The 18,744-nt window shown below is 53.8% G+C and overlaps 1 protein-coding gene across 5 annotated transcripts in view; it reads left to right on the top strand.

Annotated features, from left to right (window-relative positions):
- The first annotated feature begins 4,377 nt into the window (after positions 1-4,377).
- DOCK6 (dedicator of cytokinesis 6) overlaps positions 4,378-18,744 on the top strand; it is a 40,330-nt gene continuing 25,963 nt past the window's right edge. For all 5 annotated transcript variants that reach the window (XM_019659394.1, XM_019659392.1, XM_019659395.1 and 2 more), the window contains exons 1-14: positions 4,378-4,498; positions 10,513-10,600; positions 11,310-11,485; positions 11,757-11,825; positions 12,073-12,202; positions 13,153-13,365; positions 14,446-14,531; positions 15,848-15,914; positions 16,016-16,165; positions 17,070-17,150; positions 17,263-17,416; positions 17,581-17,708; positions 17,824-17,917; positions 18,321-18,483. In XM_019659394.1, the coding sequence (XP_019514939.1) occupies positions 4,455-4,498; positions 10,513-10,600; positions 11,310-11,485; positions 11,757-11,825; positions 12,073-12,202; positions 13,153-13,365; positions 14,446-14,531; positions 15,848-15,914; positions 16,016-16,165; positions 17,070-17,150; positions 17,263-17,416; positions 17,581-17,708; positions 17,824-17,917; positions 18,321-18,483 (1,643 nt within the window). In that variant the 5' untranslated portion in view covers positions 4,378-4,454. The remainder of the gene's footprint in view (positions 4,499-10,512; positions 10,601-11,309; positions 11,486-11,756; positions 11,826-12,072; positions 12,203-13,152; positions 13,366-14,445; positions 14,532-15,847; positions 15,915-16,015; positions 16,166-17,069; positions 17,151-17,262; positions 17,417-17,580; positions 17,709-17,823; positions 17,918-18,320; positions 18,484-18,744) is intronic.

Genomic DNA, 18,744 nt, shown 5'->3' with positions numbered 1-18,744 from the left:
ACTCTAACCAACTGAGCCACCCAGCTGCCCAAAAATATTTTTTAATTGTAGTGAAACTTGTGCATCTTTCTAAACACACTAAATTAAATATGAGGCTGAGTGGCAGGGCAAGCATGAATGATGAAAGTTTTTCTCCTCTAAGTTCATGAACCCCCTTGAATTCTATTTGAAGATCTCTTGGGTGTCTGGGGACCCTCATAAAAACTCCCTAGATGTTGGGATGTGGTGAGAACACCCCAAATTAAGCAAAACTAGACAGAGGTGTCACCAAGAGGGATAAGGAGTGATTTCCAGGGACAACGAACTAGCATCCAGACAGACAAGCTTCCAGTGACTGGGCCATCTGTTCAAAGACAAACAGGAAACCTGAGGTCCGCCTCTTTGGCCTCTCTGGGTTTGGCCTTTGTCTTTATGATTTCAACTTCCAAAGGCAGGACATCCCCAGCTGGCTTTTGCTTCCTTCCCTAGCAGGAAAAACAAGGCAGCATCTCCCTAGGTTCTGTGTTCAGTGTCTCCTGTGTTCTGTGCTCTCTTGGGCCCTCATCTCAGAGAGTACCATCCATATTTCACAGATGAGGAAACTGAGGCCCAGAATGGCTCCAGGTCACAGAATTACCAATCTGTGGCTAAGCCAGGATTGGTATCCAGATCTCTTTGGACTCCAACTCCTGCCTGTGACTGTTCCTACTCTGAGTTCACCACTGACATCAAGACACCTATTCATTCATTCATTCATTCATTCATTCATTTATCAAGTTATTCACCAAGTTGCCAAAATGCATCTGAAGGACCAGGGGAGAGGTTTTCCTGAACATAACAGGCCCAGTTCAAGTCCTATGACTCAGATGTTGTGCAATTTTAGGCCAGTGGCTGCTCCTCTCAGCCTCAGTTTCCCACACTGGTAGGTTATAACCTGGGGTTAGTCGGAGCCTGGCCACAACAGGCGCTCAGGAGACACTTGTTAAACCAATGTCCCTTGGACCTCTCTCCCCTCACCCTGCCTTACCTGCTTACTCCCCAAACTCACCTCTCCTTGTGGTGGGAGGGTTTCCTGCCTGTGGGCAGGAGAACTGGGGGCAGGCAAGTGCCCTGGGCTGGCTGTTCCTGCTATTCCTGCTTCGGGCACCAGGGGGCAGTGGGCACCCACATTCCACTCCCTCCTCTCCGGACCGCTGCCGCTTGCCTCCAGCACCCCTCAGTTTGGGAAGCCGAGGAATTGATCCCTCTGCTATCAGGCTGGGTTCTCCCATCACACTAATGGAAATGGGAGGCAGCAGGGGACAAGGAGGCATCAGGCCACTGAAACACTTCCCACTCTGCCTCATTCACGCTTTTATTGAGCACCTACTGTATTCATAGCCCTCTGCTTGGTGCTGGGGACACTGCAGCAAATAAGACAAAATTCTTTGCTCTGATGGAGCTGACATTTGAGTAGGGGAATGGAACCAGACAGTTACAGAGAGGGTGGTTAGGGTTGTGATGGGGAAACCCAAGGTTGGTGGGGGGAGTCCAGAGGAGCCCCTGACCCAGCTTGGGCAGGAAAGAAAGGTGGTCAAGGAAGGTGTGAGACCTGAGGAATAAATAGAAGTTTGTACAGGTAAGGATGGGGAAACAGTGTTCCAGGCAGAGGATGTGGCCTGTGCAAAATCTGGAAGCAGCTGTACCCCTCCCCCCACCACCACAGAAAGATAAGAAAGTGACATTGATTAGAATACAACGTGACACTGAGGTCCTAGAACAATCACTGAGCAGCAAATTGGGAAAACAGGAGAGGCCAGAAATAGGTATTTATGGAGCGCCAACTATGTCCTAGGCTCTTGACTGCTTAGAGACAGATAACCCGGCCACCCTGACACAGCATGATCAGGGCTGTAATGGGGGACGCACAGGCAGCTGTGGGAGGCAGGGATGTCCAAGCTGAGATTTAAGGGATAGAGAAGAGGTCAGGTGAGGAGTGGGTAGACTAGCACTCCAGGTGGAGGGAACAGCACTGGGCATCGGTGTGAGCAGGAATGGTCTTCAACTCTACTCCATTGCTCACACAGACATCCAACTTGCCAGCAAGTTGATCTGCAAGGACCTGCCCACTTCTGGACATCTCCTCAGATCCACCCCAACCCAGCCTAGTCATCTCCCACCTGGACCAGTGCAATCCTTCCTCTCAGGTCTGCAGGCTCTCGTTCTCACACACAGCCTGTTCTCCCACAGCTGCCAAAGAAGGACAAAGTCCCCAACAAGCTTGGCCTCTGTTTGAGCAGCTGTTGGGGTCACCCCAGCCCCGCCTGGCTGAGTCAGGCTTGAAGAGGAATTGCCTCACCAATCAGGTCTGGCAGGCACTGGGGCGGGCACACAGCTCCAGGCAGCTGGGCGGGCCTTTACTTGGAGGGATCATTGAAGTTGCGTTTCCACCAAGACAGGACTTGGAGTTGCGGGGCTCATAGCCCCAACCAGCTCTGGTCTGGAATCACCCCCTACAAGGCCTGGAGCGTGATGCTCCCAATGTCCATGCCTCATGCTGTGTCTGACCATGAGCCCTCATGGAGCAGATGAGGAAAGCGACTCAGAGAGACTGAGAGATTCACCTTCGATCACACAGCCTGGCCTGGATTGGGACCCGGCTGGTACTTAGAGACAGCTACTTTGGGTCAAGTTCCCTGGGTCACGGATCTGGAATCACAGATCTGACACTGATTCACTGAATGAAATGGGGCAAGTCACTCTGTCTCTCTGGGCCTCAGTTTCCTCATCTGTAAAAGAGAGATGATGATGGCAACCACATGTGGGAAGGGGAATAGCATGTGCAAAGGCCCTAAGGTACAGCTGTGGCCTAGAGTTTAGAGGAACATTGAGGAGGCAGGCCGAAAGAGTGGGAGGAGGGGAAGACAGGGAGGTAGGTGACAAGGGCAGTTCATGCAGGGCTTTGTGGGCCTCGGTGAGGACTTTGACTTTTATCCTGAATGAGGTGGGAGCCATGGAGGATTCTAAGCAGAGGAGGGACATGACTGGACTTGGGTATTCCCAGTCTCCTTCTGCCACTGGAGGGGTAACAAACTGTGAGGGGTGAGGGCAGGAGCCGCGAGACAAGGTATGATGGGGCTGGATTGGAAGTAGGTAGAGGGGAGGGGAGAAATCTGCCAACCTTTGCTCATATCTATATTTCCTGCCCAGCCTGCTCCCAAGCAGGGACTTTAGCCCAGGAGGCTGCAGGTTGGGGTGAGAGTGACTCCGGGTGTGGCACAGCAGGGAGTGATGGGCGGGGTCATACCTGGTGTCTCTCATGCCAAAGTGGCTGGACCACTCTGGCAGGTACTTAAGCTACTGACACACATGCACACATCACATGCCAGGCTGGGAGCAACCCTGCTGTACCCTCACTGGTCTGGGGCTAAGCGGCAGGGTATGAGGGTTCCCCCACAACCCAGGCCTCCCTCCTTGGGCTTAGGATCTGACATTGATCCACTGGGCAACTGGGGCAAGTCATTCAGCTTCTCTGGGCCTCAGTTTCCTCACCTGTAAAAGGGGACTAATGACAGCACCCATACACAGGAACGAAAACAGCACATGCAAAGGCCCTGAGGTAGAGCTGTGCCCTAGTATTTTTCAAATTCTCCCTAGGAGCGGGCCTGGAAGGGCCATCAATAGGAGGAATCTGCTTGTGCAAAGTCTTGGAGGTGAGCAAGGGATTGGCACATTCAGAGGATCAGTGAGGGCTGGAGAATTCTCTAAGACTACTGCATTGGGGCTGGGAGAGGGACCATTGGGAAGAATAGAGACCACATTTTAACCAAAACACCCCCATATCCTCTTCCCAGTGGAGGCTGCGGCCCCAGTCCAGTCTCCCAGACTGGCTTACTCAGGTCCCACCACCAGGTCCTGAGTCACATCTCCTGGCTCATCAGAGCCCAACTGGACCACTCTGCCTTCCTCAGCCGGGACTGGGGCCCATCCCATGGAGGACTCAGATTCCCCTGTGATCGCTCAGGTCTGGGCCAGCGCCCGAACACCTGTGCCTTTAATCATCTTTTAGTTTAATCATCTGTAAAATGGGAGAAATGAGAGTTCCTGTTGCTCATGTGAATTTCAGGGCTGCACTTAATAAACGTTCAAGATTATACTTATTATGGTGATTATAGTGATTATTAGTTAGGAGGCAGCAAGAGCTTCATCGAGTCCGAGCCCCCCAACGCCGGCCTCAGTTCCGGCGCCTCTCCTCCTCTCCCTCCTCGGAGCCTCAGTTTCCCCACCCCAGCCCCGAGGGCGCAGGGGTGGCAGGGGGCCCCGCGCCCTTCTCGCCGGCAGGGGCAGCACGGAGCGGCCTGGGACACCCGGAAGGGCCCCGCCTCCGGCCCCGGTCTCGCCCCGCCCAGCCCGGCTGCCCAGAACCAGGACGCGGCAGCGGCGGCCACGACGGGGACGGTACGCGCCGCCTTGGTGGTGGCGGGACGCGGGGCACCATGGCGGCCGCCGAGCGCCGCGCCTTCGCGCACAAGATCAACAGGTAGCGCGGCCGCTAGGTCTCCTCTCGGTGACCCCACGTGCCCGAGCCCCGCCCCAGGGCTGCCCGGCCCAGCTCTCCCTGGGCGCCCCCCATTCAAGTCCCTTCCGTCTTCTCTAGGTCCGCCGGGGCCGGGGAAGGCGGGAGGGTGGCAGGGTCGGACTGCGAGTCGCGTCCGAGTAGCGAGCGCGATGGCGGCTGAGGTCTGTCCTCAGGGCCGGCGGGACCGTGGGGGCGTGTCCCGGGGGCCTTCCTGGAGGCAGCGGTGCGGGGAAAGCGGGGGAGCTGGGCGCCCCCCGCACCTCCCCGCCACCTCCTGGCCCCTCCCGTGTCCTCGAGCCTGAGGGCTTGGGTGTTGGGGAGGGGGACTTTGCATCCCATCCTCTGTGCCTGGTTTGGGGCGCTGGGATTTGGGAACAGGGATGGTGCTCCTGGCAGACTTTGAACCCCCTCGGGAAGTTTCCTGTGCTCTTCCCCCAGCCAGGGTTCCGTGTCCAGCTGTCTGGGGGGGCAGGGGACAGCTGGGGATGTCCCCCTGCCCTGCTTCAGGCTCTCCCAGCACTGAGTGGACGTGCTGGAGATGGATGGGTGATTGAATGGAGAGAGTGGGGGCTGGGGACAGAACCAGCTGGTGGGCAGACGGGGGAGGGGCCAGGCGCCAGGCGCTGGGGGATCCATTTCCGTGGCCAGTGGAGATTGTGAGAGACTCGGCCTGGGAGGGGGATGTCAGACTCTCTGGGGATGCAGAGCCTCTCCCCCTCGTTGGGACTTTTGCCTCCACAGGGGTCAGAATCTACTCAGGGGTCCTCTCCACAGGGGACCTGTCCTGGCCACTCCCAGGTGAAAAAGTTGTCCTGTGGGTCCAGCTCTGGTCTGATGGAGACACAAGAAAAGATCTGCCCCTTCTGGGGGCAGATGCAGCAGGGGAGACAGATGGGAAGCACAATAAAGTAGATTATTTGTTAGTGATAAGTGCTGTGGGGACACAAAAGGCAGAGAAGGGAGATAGGGAGGGTGAGGGATATTTTAGCTATGGAAGGCAGGTCAGGAATGCCTGGATGAGAAGATGACATTTGAGCGAAGATCTGAAGGAGATGAGGGAGGAGTCCATGTCCATATGTGGGAGAAAAGCCGTCTAAGCACGGAATGGCCAGTGCAAAGGCCCTGAGGCAGGAGCAGGCTTGTGTTCGTCTGAGGCCAGCCAGGCTGGTGAGAGTGAGGAAGTGGACAGTGGGAACAGGTCACGCAGGTCCTTGTGGATTGTGGGGAGGACTTTAACTTTTATCCTGAGTGAGATGGGAACCATGGCGAGTTCTAAACAGAGAGATGTGACCTGGGGCATAGTGGTTGGGCAAGTTTTATGTTCTGTCATCTCTATGTCTCTGAACCATCTCAGTCTTGGAGCTTTGGTACCTCTGAGCCTCTTTCTTTCCCTCTTCTTAGTCCTTATGTCCTTGGGTCCTAGCTTTCACTCAAGTGAGTAAGAGAGTCCCGCCTTGGGGAATGGATGCCACAGATCCCAGGGTAAAAAGCATAGAGAAAGATACTGGGGCTCCAGTGAATCACAAGTAAATGGCTGAAGTCTTCCAGCCACCCTCTGATGAAGTCTCCAGAGCTTTCTAGTGGACACCCAGGTATCTACATGTATATACATGTTCAGATCTGGACCTATATTCATCTATTCACTCATTCATTCATTCCACAAATAACCATATTAACACAAAAATTAGACAGTCCCTTAGTTTCCTAATGAACAGATTCTTGAAAAAACAAATTTTAGGGGACAACTTAAAAACAGGAACTCTTGTGAATGTAAATAACATGGACAAATGTTATTGTATGCAATATAATTTGTTCATTTTTTTACTTGTACTGTTTAAAATAAAATACAATATAGAATGGCGATAACGACCATTCTAATAATATGTTTATCACATACTGGGATGGCACTTGTTTAATAGTCACCGGAGCCCCTTGATATAGGTATAACTATTGAAACAGACTCAAAAGTGGTTAGGTCACTGTCAAGGGTCTTGTGGAGGAAGTGAGCCCAGAACAATCTTGGAAACCGTGCCTCTTCCTGCCACCACATAGCCCCAACCTTGTCTATTCATTCTTCCTGGGCATCTGACAGCAGTGTCTTCTGCCCTTCAGTGGTTTGATATGGGGCAGTTTGCATTTCTCATTTAAATACAATGATTTGTTGCACCAGTGGAGGGCCGTGAAATAGACATTGACAAAATTCCAAAGGTACTTCTAGGATTTCAAGGAAATGGCTCCCTCCCACCCCGTCCCAAAATATGTCTGCAAACATGAGCACATGCCTATGTCATTACTTTCTACCTGTTAAAAAATTGTGATGTATGACATACATGCAGAAAAATGCAAAGTTTAAAGAGTAATTATAAAACAAATGCCAGGGAAAAAGTCACTTGGGTTAAGATGGGGGCTGTCTCCACCTTCCTGTGGCTCCCCACTCCAGTAGCCCCTCCTGATCTGCACCTAGTTCTGCCACTGGAACCACTATGGCTGCCATCCCTTCCTCACTTGCATTCTGGTTTCTCCAGCCAGGATGGCTTCCTGTCAGCTGTGGGTTAGTTTTGCCTGTTTAGAGCATTCTATACATGGAATCATGTGGGATGTTGGACCCAGCTTTCACCCAGCATAATGTCAGGAGGAGGGCTCATCTGCCCTGTTGCCTGTAGTCAGGCTTATCCTTTTCTTTGCTGCATAGTATTCCCCTCCCTGTGCATTCTCCATCTTTGGTCAAGGAACATGTGAGTTGTTTCACTTTGGGCCTGACCTGGGCTGCCGTGAATATTCTCAGCCACGTGTTTCCTCCTGAGTATCTATATCTCCAAGTGGAATTGCTAGGTCAGCATATCCTTATCTTTTCTTGATAATTACAAATAGTTTTTCAAGGGGGTTCTGCCAGTGCATGAGAGTTCCTGTTGCTCATCGTCACTGGCACTCATATCATTTGTCTTTAAATTTTTCTGCCATCCCAGAGGGCTGGGGTGGGGCGGGGTGTGAAGAGGAATATCTTTGTGGTTTTATTTAGATTCAGTTTCCTCCCTTGCTTTTTGCATAAGTGGGAACACACAGCACCCGAGGCTTCTATCATTCTTGTCCTGGTTTTATTGTCCTCCTCCCTTGTGAGAGTAGACCTCTGTTAATCCAGCCAGCGCTGGGGTGAGGTCCACAGTCTCACATGAATTCCCAATGAATGATGCTCCATCTTTCCTCACTGATTGTCTCTTCAATGTTACATAGGGTTGTCAATTTTTCACCTTTGGAGAATTTATCTCATCAATAGATATATATATATAATCCACCACCTGATCTTTACAGTTGCCCTTATTGCAATTGTGAGGTCACTTCCTGGGAAAACCACTACATTCAGCTTAATAGTTTGCCTGCCTTTTTGAAACGTGCTCTATGGAGTCATCTGATGTGGAAGTAGAAACAGAGAGAAGTTGGGGTGACTCCCAGGGTTGGGATCCCAAATACCCAAGAGGGTAGGTAGGGCTGTCCTTAGTGAGACAGGGAGATGGTGGGAGGGCAGGTGATGGTCAAACTGTGTGCAGGATGCCTGCAAGACCCCAATGTGGGCAGACAAAGGAGGCAGGTGTCACACGGGATGAACCTGAGGACTCCTCAGTGTTTAGATGGTGTTGAAACTCCGAGGCAGGATGGGACTGGTGTGTAAAGGTGCGTTTGGAAAGGGACGAGGCAGGTTATGGTGGCCTGCTCCCCACATGGACGATGTGGAGTGCCTAGCACGGAGGTGCACAGACTTTGACCTCCAGCCGACCAGGGCTCTATTCTGGTCTTGCTGTGTTCAGCTGCTGACCCTCAGTGGGTTACAACCCCTCTCTGAGCTTCACCCTTGGTGTCAAAAAAAAGGGCCAGAATTCCAGTTTCCCAAGATCCTCTTGAAGGCAACATGGTGACAGCGAGCCTTAATTGAGCACTTACCTACAAACAGCTCAATAAGGTGTGGGTACTGTCCCCTGAGCCCAGAGGTCCACAGGGGGTGGTCACTGACCCATGCTCATCCAGCTCCAAGTGCAGAGCCCTGCGACTCAGTAACCGGCTCCCATGGTCATGGCATTGTGCACCCGTCCTTTTCCCACGCCAGGGGCCTTTCTCCAAGCCCAGTGACGTCGGAGCTCCAGCCCTCCTGTTTTTTCCTCTCCCTGCTCTGGGGCAGCAGCTGCAGAGCAGCTGGGACCATGGCAGAGACAGGTCCCCTGCCCTGGCATCTTTTGTAAATCATCCCCTAAGCCCCAGTGTGCCCAGGCTTACAGAGGAGGTAGCCTCAATTTTGGGAATTTGAGGCAAATCCCTAATTTTAAATACCCTTTGAATATTCTAGAAGCTCCTCCCTCATACTCCTTTTCCCCCAGGGAATAGAAGCAAGACGCAGGGACAGTTGACAGAAAATAAATAGAATACAGGGACAGAAAAGGAGTGAGGCTGGGCTCTCAAACTGCAGGCCCCCACATTGGATCAGTGTTATGGTCAAGGTTTGTTTAACCTACATGGATTTAAATTTAGAGGCTTCCAGACAGGGTCGAGGTTCCCAGTTGGCCTCAGCCTCCCCCACTCCCAACCTGTCTTACCTTTGGTGGCCCATGGGCCATCAAGTTGGCAATCCTCAGCATAGTGTTTTTTGGGGGCACAACTTTTTAGGAAAATTTCCAAGCACACAGAAAAGTGAGAAGCGGAAGGAAGTCCCAAACACACAGGCAGTTGCCTTCTCAATTTTAAGAAGGACTGAGGCCCAGAAAGGATGTCCCAACTGCCCAAAGCCACACAGCTAAAAGGTCTAGGGCTTCCCCCAACTTATAGTGGGTTTAAGAAACTTGGACCAGGAGGGAGACTGGGAGGGGTTCACTCATTCCATCAAAAATAAAAATATATATTGAGCACCTATTATATGCAGGATCCAGCACTGGAGCCTCTGTAGGGACTACACAGTCCTGGATCTTGCTTTCACAGAGTTCCCAGGAGCCTCTGTAGGGACTACACAGCCCTGGGTCCTGCTTTCACAGAGTTCCTAGGGAGCAGGGGTCTCCATGCTCAGAGCCCAACCTCAGGGCCTTTGCACTTGCTGTTCCCTCTGCCTGGCACACTGTTCCTCCCAATAACTGCATGGCTTTTTCTCCTTCCCTTCCATCCAAGCTCTGCTGGAGGAATTGAGGGCCTAGCGGAAACCCTACCCCCACCTCGTCCGTCCCAAATTCTCACGCTGGCCTCCTCCCCTGTGGGTCTTGCCCCTTCACCCTTATGCTCCCTAGTTTTGAAGGCCAGAGCAGATGTAAGGAACATGAAGGCCACAGCCCTGACCTTGGTTGTAGGGTGTGCTCTGGGAGTGATTGCGGGCCTCTTACACACAGCCCCGTCTCGGACTCTCTGAGAACATGCGTGTGTGGAGTGCTCTCTGAATGCCAGGCCTCTGCTCAGCTTCCACAGCAGCAGCTACAAATGGGTAAACCGAGGCTCAGAGGCAGGAGTGAATTCTCTAAGGCCCCCTAGCAAGTGTGAGATGGGGCACACATTCTGGATGGGCTGCATGGCTGTGTGTGTTTAGGGGACCCCAGGGTGGATGGAGGTCCCCCTGATAAGAAAGCAGAGACCAGAAGATTAGGGGACAGGACTCAGATCCCTGATGGGGGTGGGGGTGGAGGGTTGGATGAAGAGGGATCTGTGACCCCTCAGCCGTCTGCAGGCAGTTTCCCCCATCTGTGCTTGGAGGGGGCGTTGTAAGGGCCTCCGTCCCATCTTGGAGGGGTTGGTGACTAGGGGCTATGTGTCTGCCACAGCCCTGGGGCCTGCAGGCCAAGATCTATGGACCCCAAAGCCTAGGTTCTCTTGGACTGCGGCCTGTTTTTTTCTTCCCACAGCCTGGATTTTCCTCTCATAGAATGAATTTGTTGGCCCCAAAGCCCAGGTTCTCAGGGCCCTGCTGCCTGAGTTTTCCTGCCCCCAATGCCTCCTTCCTGTCCCCGCAGGACGGTGGCTGCCGAGGTGCGGAAGCAGGTGTCCCGGGAACGCAGTGGCTCCCCCCATTCCAGCAGGCGCTGCAGCAGCTCCCTGGGGGTACGTGTTTGAAAGGTGTCCCCCCCACTGCCCTCTGACAGAGGTGGAGTTCCCTTCTGACTGGGCTCTGTACCACCCACCCCTCCCACTAGTGCCCTGTCCTGTGGGGAAGCTGAGGCCACTTCACTGGGAGGGACCCAGCCTTGGCAGGAAAGGGGTCCCTGGCCTGGCCCCAGTGTTGTCCCCATTCCTGCTTTCCTGTGAGCTGAGAGGGTGGTCCCCCCTCTGCAGCTGCTTCCTGGAGGGGGGACAGCCCTGTGGGTGGTCAGTGGGGAGAAGCTCCAGCCTGATGTTGCCCCACCTCCTGTTGCCTGGACCACCCAGATGGGGATGGGGGAAGGCCGACTGGGGGATGGGAGGTACATCTGGCAGCAGAGGGGAGTGGGTGGGGCCATCTTGCCACAGGGCCTTAAGAATTGTCTGTTTCTTTGCTGCAGTCAACAGGCCTTTCCTTCCACTATTAGTTCCCTGCCCTTCCAGGCCCAGGGTGTGATTTCCTGCCTGGAAAGAGGGGTGGAGTGGCCAAGCTGGGGTGGGGGAGGAGAGTCTGAAGTTACTGCCCTCCATGGAACCTCCATAGCTCAAGCACCCTCCGTGGCTCCCACTGCCCTCTTATTCAAGTCTGAGGCCAGTCCAAGCCCACTCTCACCCTCCACCCCCAACTCCTAGTGCCCAGAGCAGGGGTCACAGCCACTTTGCTCCAAATCAGGTCCCACTGACTGAAGTCATTGAGCCCTTGGACTTTGAAGACGTGCTGCTAAGCCGGCCGCCAGATGCTGAGCCTGGGCCCCTCCGGGACCTGGTTGAGTTTCCAGCTGATGACCTAGAACTGCTGCTGCAGCCCCGGGAATGCCGGACCACGGAGCCTGGGATGCCCGAGGATGGGTGGGTTTAGCCCCACACCCTCCCTGTCCATAAGACTACTCTGCCTCTGTGTTCCGCCTCCCCAGCCACCACCCCAACACCTCTTTCCCAACAAGCTCCCGACAGCCCCACATTCAACTCCTGGCTCTGTGTGACCTTGGACAAATCGCCCTCTTTCTCTGAGCCTCCATCTCCCTATGTCTGAAACAGACAAAAGTGCATGCTCCACCTCACAGGTCACTGGAACCGCACTGGGCCTTGCCTCTGTTTACCCTGATTTTATTTTGTGCAGGAAGCTGGACTCCCAGGTGAGGGCTGCGGTTGAGATGTACACAGAGGACTGGATCATTGCCCACAGAAGGTGGGTCTGGCTAGGGGCAGCTCAGGGTGGAGGGTCGAGGGGCTGGGTCTGAGCCCAGAAGAGCCCATTGTCTGTAGCTGATCCTCCTATTTATCTGCCCACTGTCCCTGCAAGGGCAGCCAGACTTCTGATGGAGCATAGGGGTGGCCTTGCAGGCATCACCTGGGCCTTGCAGGTGTGTTGGATACATTGGGGAGCCCTGGGGAGCCCTGATCCCTGCTACCCACCCATCCCCGCCTCCTCCTAGGTACCAGCATCTGAGTGCAGCATACAGTCCCATCACCACAGAGACCCAGAGAGAGCGGCAGAAGGGCCTCACTCGCCAGGTCTATGAGCAGGATGCTTCTGGGGATGAGAAGTCCAGCCCAGAGGACTCGGTGAGGGAGCCCTGGTGGGCATCACTGCAGGGGTATGTGTGTGGGCTCCAGCCCCAGCTCTCAGTCACGTGTGACAGGGAATGACCCAAAGAGCCTTGAACTCAAAGGGAAATATATCGGCCCCATGAGTGAAAAGTTAAAGGTAATAATTATAAACATTTATTAAGTAAGTAGTATATACTCTAAACGCTTTATGCTTGTCCTCATCTTTCACCCTGTGAGGCAGGGCAACCATTACATCCATTTTACAGATAAATAAACTGAGGCACAGCAAAGCGATTAGAGGGCATTCACTGGCCCACTGGGTCTCGAGCCTATGTTTTGTCGACCAACATTTATTAAGCGACTACTTTATACCAATAGTAATCATACCAAGAATTATTGTTATTGTTTCCATTTTAACTATTTACTTGCATAGATGTAGATGGGGAAACTGAGCCCCTCAGAGTTGGGATTGAGAACCCCGATCACAGAGCTGAGCTGGAATTTGAACCAGGGCAGGCTAGCTCTGACAATAGCTGAGTCTGGGAGGTCAGGCAGGATCCTGGGCCAATGACAGCACCCCAGAGGGAAGAACTCTCCCTCCCCTGGCAACAGTGAGCAAAGACCCAGTGAAAGCTCTCAATGGCTCAGCCCTGGTATGTCTTTATATTGGAGCCAATCCCTGAGGCCTGTAGATGTTGTGTTTTGATTGGCCAGATGAGGGTCATGGGAAGCCCAGAACATGGGGATAGGAGTAGCCTTCCCAAAAATGGTAAAGGAGGGAGGCTTGCCAAACAGAAGTTTCTGGAAACAGGTCAGCAAAGCCCCCAGCTGACCTTTGTAGTGATGACTCCACTGCCTAGCCCTCTACTTCCCCATCTGTAGAATGTGCATGAGGAATGTCTCATGCAAGTGAGATGAAGGTACGTCCAGGTGGTACTCAGTACTTGCACATTCTCCACCGACAGGATGACCCCCGGCACTCCTCGGGCTCCCCAGAGGACACTCCGCGAAGCAGTGGCGCCTCTGGCATCTTTGACCTGAGGAACTTGGCAGCTGACTCACTGCTGCCCTCACTTCTGGAGCGCGCAGCTCCCGAGGACGTGGACCGGCGCAATGAGGCCCTGCGGCGGCAGCACCGGCCCCGCACCCTGCTCTCGCTCTACCCAGCGCCTGACGAGGTGGGTGCCTGCAGGCCTGCACAGGCCCTGAGGCCAATACCCATCCAACTAACATATATCCCTATTTATTATTCTACCCACATGGACTGGGTGCCTACTGTTTACCCTATATTTTTATTTGCTGGCTTTTATTGGATGCCTAGTACAAACCTCTATATTCAGCCAATACTTATTGTATACCTACTATGTAGTCCTCTCTTTAATCAAACAATTTAACCAACCAGTATTTATTGAGCACCTATTATATGTGCATATATTTATCTAAGCAACATTTACTGGGCACCTAGTGTATAACCTATATTTTATTCAGTGGTTTTTACTGGACACCTACTATATCTAACCAACTTTTGTTAGGTACCTAGTGTATATATGCCTGTGTTTTAATTCAAACTTTTATTGAGTCCTAAACTGTATACTCCTATATTTATTCAGTCAGTGCTTATTGGGTACCTAGTATATATCTCTATAAATGCCCATTCAGCATTAATCTAATGCTTTCTGTATGTCTATGTTATCCAACCAACTTTTAGTAGGTACCTACTGTATACCTCTGTATTTATTCAACCAATGTATTTGGGTACCTACTATATAGCAGGCACTGGGGATACAGCCATGAACAACCTAGACCCAGTCCCTGCCCCCCAAGTTCCTAGTGGAGGAGACTAGTGGAGGAGAGACCCTCCTAACCAGGAAATTACAACCCAGACAGAGTAGTACCATGATGAGATGCTGGAAATTGTCCCTCACATGGCCCTCAGTGACCCAGCCACATGGCCCATTACAACAGGGCGTTGTAAGCACCTGGAGGAGGTGCCTGCCCAGGTCTCGGGTCAGGGGAAGTGCCAGCTGAGCTGTAATCTGAACAATGAGCAGGCGTCAGCCAGATGAGGAGGGGAGAATAAAGGCATTCCAGGCAGGGGACACAGCATGTGCAAAGGCTCAGAGGCAAGGATCTGCAAGAAGTTGTCAGGCTGGGGGGTAGAACCGGTCTCAGGCCGTGCATTCCAAGCACTACATGGAGGACGTGTTTCAGCCTCACATACGCCCCCCGCCCCCCGCCCCGCCCCGGGCTTTTGGCAGGATGAGGCTGTGGAACGCTGCAGCCGCCCGGAGCCGCCCCATGAACACTTCGGACAGAGGATCCTGGTCAAGTGTCTGTCACTTAAGTGAGTGTGCTGCCTACCCCTCCCTCCCTTCAGACATGCAAGAGGACCACATGAGTTACGGTGTGGCACACACTTGGTACTCACTATGAGAGCCATGCCATTGCCGTGTACAGCTTTGAGACCCATGAGGCTGCCCATGGGCTTTTAGGCGGGAAATAAGACTTCCTTTTTCGTTATTCAAAGCCACCAGTCCTTAAGTACCAACTGTGTGCTAGGCTCTGTTCTCAGCGTATATTAATCTTCATGTATATTAACTCTAATCTTCACCACAACCTTGTGAATGTAAGTGGTGAAACCGAGAAACAAAGTGATGAAGTCACTGTGCCCAAGATCACATAACTTGTGAGGCCAGAGTCCAGTATGCGCCCACTCTGTTGCTGGGATCTGGGCTGGAGGGGGCGCTGGTGACCCTGGGCCTGGCTTCCAGCTGCCCGAAGGCCCCTCCACGTTAGTCCCGGGGGAACAGCCAGAAGTGCGTGGGAACAGAGCTGAACAGGATGTGGCCTTGGACCCGAGCCTCGCCTTGCCCCTCCCCACCCTGAGTTCCTGCCTGGTTGAGGGCAGGAAAGGGAAGCCTGGCCTGGCTTGAGGCCCAGGTAGGCCGCCTGCCCCAAGCACAAGGATTGGGAACTGGCTCTGTGAGCTCATCCAGTCATTCAATAGACACTCATTGAGTGCCTACTGTATACAGGACATGTAACCATGGGATGACCACATAGGGCTCTCTAGGTGGGGGGACATCTGGAGAGGGTAAAATGAAGCCAAGAGGGGCGTGGGGCAGGGCCAGTCCAGGCAAGACTTTGTTCTTAAGGCCGTGAGAGCCTCAAATTTTAAGTTTTAAGATGCTTCCTTTGAAGGTACATGGTGAGTTTGGGGCAGCAAGCAGAATAAAACAAGGAGGTGGTTATAGGAGCCATTCAGATGAGCGAAGACGGGACTCAGTCCCGGGTAGCAAAGGTAGCAGAGGACACCCCAAAGAGGGGAGACAGGGAGGCCCAGGAGTCGAGAATTTCAGGTTGGGAGGGATTGTTGTCCCAAAAGCCGCCTCCATGTTAGCTGAGCGAGGGCCACGGTTGTGACGGGAGGAGCTCTGTGTGAGTTATCGTGGGGGGGGGGGCGCGGAGAATCTTGGTGTCTCAGTTTCCCCTTTTGCAAAATGGGACAGGCCTTTCCTACAAGCCCTTAAATGGTGGTTCTGTGTGCCCCAATGGGAATTAGATACCACGCACACTGCACCAAGGCTGGGTTGGGCCTCAAGGGAATTGGGTATGTGGATGGCAGAACAGCCTTTGCCAGATCACCCCATTCACCCGCAGGTTCGAGATCGAGATTGAGCCCATCTTTGGCATCTTGGCCCTGTATGATGTGCGGGAGAAAAAGAAGGTAGGAGCCCCTTTCTTCCCCTTCCTCCCCCACTTTCCTCCTTGATGCAGGGCAGTGGGCTTCCTGTAGGTGGTGGCCCAGCTGCCTCTCCTGCCCCCCAGATCTCGGAGAACTTCTACTTTGACCTAAACTCAGACTCCACGAAGGGGCTGCTGCGAGCCCATGGCACTCACCCGGCCATCTCCACCCTGGCCCGCTCTGCCATCTTCTCCGTGACCTACCCCTCACCTGACATCTTCCTGGTCATCAAGGTGCTCACTGGGGCTGGGCAAGGTGGTGGTAACAGTGAATGGTACAGGAGCAGTTCCTGCTCTCATGAAAGAAGACAGACATGTCCCAATAACAATGATCAGGACTGTTGGGGACGTGCAGGCAGTGGGGTGAGCCTGGAGAAGGCTCCTGATCCAACCCAGGTGGGGAGAAATCACTTAGGGCTTCCACAGAGAGGTGACAGCAGAGCCAAGATAAATGAGTGGGCAGCCTGTGGAGATACGGCATCCTGGCACATGGGGACAGATGTTGGAAATGTTTTCTTAAGTAGAGATTTTTTTTTCAGTTTATTAGAGAAGGAAAGACCTAATTAACATATTTATTTGGGATTTTCTAGGAGTGAGCTCAAATTTCCTTGCCCAAAACGTTTATTCAGGTTATACTAATGACATTAGCTGAGCACATATGGGCAGGCACTTGTCACAGTCCGTCAGGCTTCACAGGGATTCCCGCCTTTAGTCCTTACAGCAGCCCTGGGAGATGGGGGTTGCCACAACCCGCATTTTACAGATGGGGAAACGGAGGCAAAGAACAGATAAGGGACCTGCTCAGGGTCCCACAGCCTAGAGTGGTCAGGATTGAAGTCCAGTTCTTGTGGCCCAGAGCTATGCTTGGAGTGGCTTCTGTTTATACTAACAAAGAAAAATGAAGATGTAGGGGAAACATGGAGCTTTGGGTTTGGGGTGGGTTCAAAAGGTGGGGCGGGGGCTGCTGGCCAGGCAAGTCAACTGCTAGCACTCAATCCCCAGGACAGTGGGAGCCAAGGGCCGTGTGGGAGCAAGAGTTCTAGCTGGATGGGTGTCTCATGAGGGACCCAGGAGGTTGGGGATGGGGTGGGGAGGTTGGGGTTCTGGCAGCACCTCACTGGGCCTGCCTGCCCCTCAGCTGGAGAAGGTGCTACAGCAAGGGGACATCAGCGAATGCTGTGAGCCCTACATGGTGATGAAGGAGGTGGACACAGCCAAGGTAAGCAGGTAGAGGCTGGACCCAGTGGTGTAAGGGCAACCCGGTTGGGCAGATCCTAGATTCAGCAGGCCTGGGGCACTGAGCTTGTGGGTGTCGGAGGGTCTCCCCACAGAACAAAGAGAAGCTGGAGAAGCTGCGCCTGGCAGCGGAGCAGTTCTGCACCCGCCTGGGCCGCTACCGCATGCCCTTCGCCTGGACCGCCGTACACTTGGCCAACATCGTGAGCAGCGCAGGGCAGCCAGATCGGGACTCGGACTCTGAGGGCGGTGAGGAGGCTAGGCTGACGGGTCGGGCTGTGGCTACTGGGGAGGAAAGGGGCGCCCTCTGCTGGCCGAATTCGGTACCAGGCTGCCTCTCGAAGTCTCTCTCTGTACCTTCCATCCTCTCATCAACGTCCCCCTCTATCCATCACTGTCACTACCTCCTCTAGAGCGTAGACCCGCCTGGACCGACCGCCGCCGTCGTGGGCCCCCGGATCGGACAAGTAGTGGGGACGACGCCTGCAGTCTCTCTGGCTTCCGCCCAGCCACACTAACTGTCACCAACTTCTTTAAGCAGGTGTTGTGGCCACAGGGCAGGGGCTGGGGAATGGGCCTTGAGGGACACATCCCAGTCTTCCCCTGTGGCCGCACAGGCCCCGGGGACCCAGCTCACAAGGGCTGGTCCCGTGCAGGAAGCAGAGCGGCTCAGTGACGAGGACCTCTTCAAGTTCCTCGCTGACATGCGGCGCCCGTCGTCTTTGCTACGGCGTCTAAGGCCTGTGACGGGTGCGTGGCCCACCCCGTAGACATGAGGTGTCACACAGTCACTCTCAACAAACAGACTGATCACCTGCCTGTGTCTCTAGCCCTGGGGCCCCAACAGTGACCATGATAGACAAATCCCTGATTTCAGGGGCTAAACTTTCTGGTATTAATTCCACAAATTAGAAACAGAATAAATAAGAAAGACAGTGGGACAAATGAAGGATGTGGTGGCATGGGCCCTGAGGGCAGAGCTGATCAAACATGCGGCAAGAGATGAGTTGAGGGCGACTTATGGCCTTAGCACCTGAAGAACAGACACCAGAGGGCATTGTGGGAGAGCCAGACCCCTGACCCTGAAGCCCAGGGATGGTGGGGCCTGGCCCAGAGTTTCCCAGTCAAGTACAAACCAGCTACCTCTCCCCAGCCCAGCTGAAGATCGACATCTCCCCGGCCCCCGAGAACCCCCACTTCTGCTTGTCCCCGGAACTGCTTCATGTCAAGCCTTACCCAGACCCCAGGGGCCGGCCCACCAAGGAGATCCTGGAGTTCCCTGCCCGTGAGGTCTACGCACCCCACACCAGCTACAGGTACAGCCTCCAGGGCCCAGCGGGGAACTTGAGTGGGGGATGTTCAGGCATCATGCAAAAAGAGCTTCCGTTTCTCTCAGACACACACCCAGGGTAAGATGCCACTGCTTGCTTTAATGGGGGGTGTATAGGCATGGAGAGGCACATGTCCTTCCTTCCCCGCTCCTCAACGGGGCCATGTCCTCTGCCTGTGTCCCCGTCTGCTTCTGTCTCTGCTTCATGGCCGGAAGCGGGGCCCCGTGGCCTGGCCAACCCTAGCGG

Source organism: Hipposideros armiger, unplaced genomic scaffold, assembly GCF_001890085.2.
Source record: "Hipposideros armiger isolate ML-2016 unplaced genomic scaffold, ASM189008v1 scaffold_298, whole genome shotgun sequence".
Lineage (NCBI taxonomy): Eukaryota > Metazoa > Chordata > Mammalia > Chiroptera > Hipposideridae > Hipposideros > Hipposideros armiger.
The sequence above is the reverse complement of the archived record's forward strand: the minus strand, read 5'-3'. Positions and strand labels throughout refer to the sequence as shown.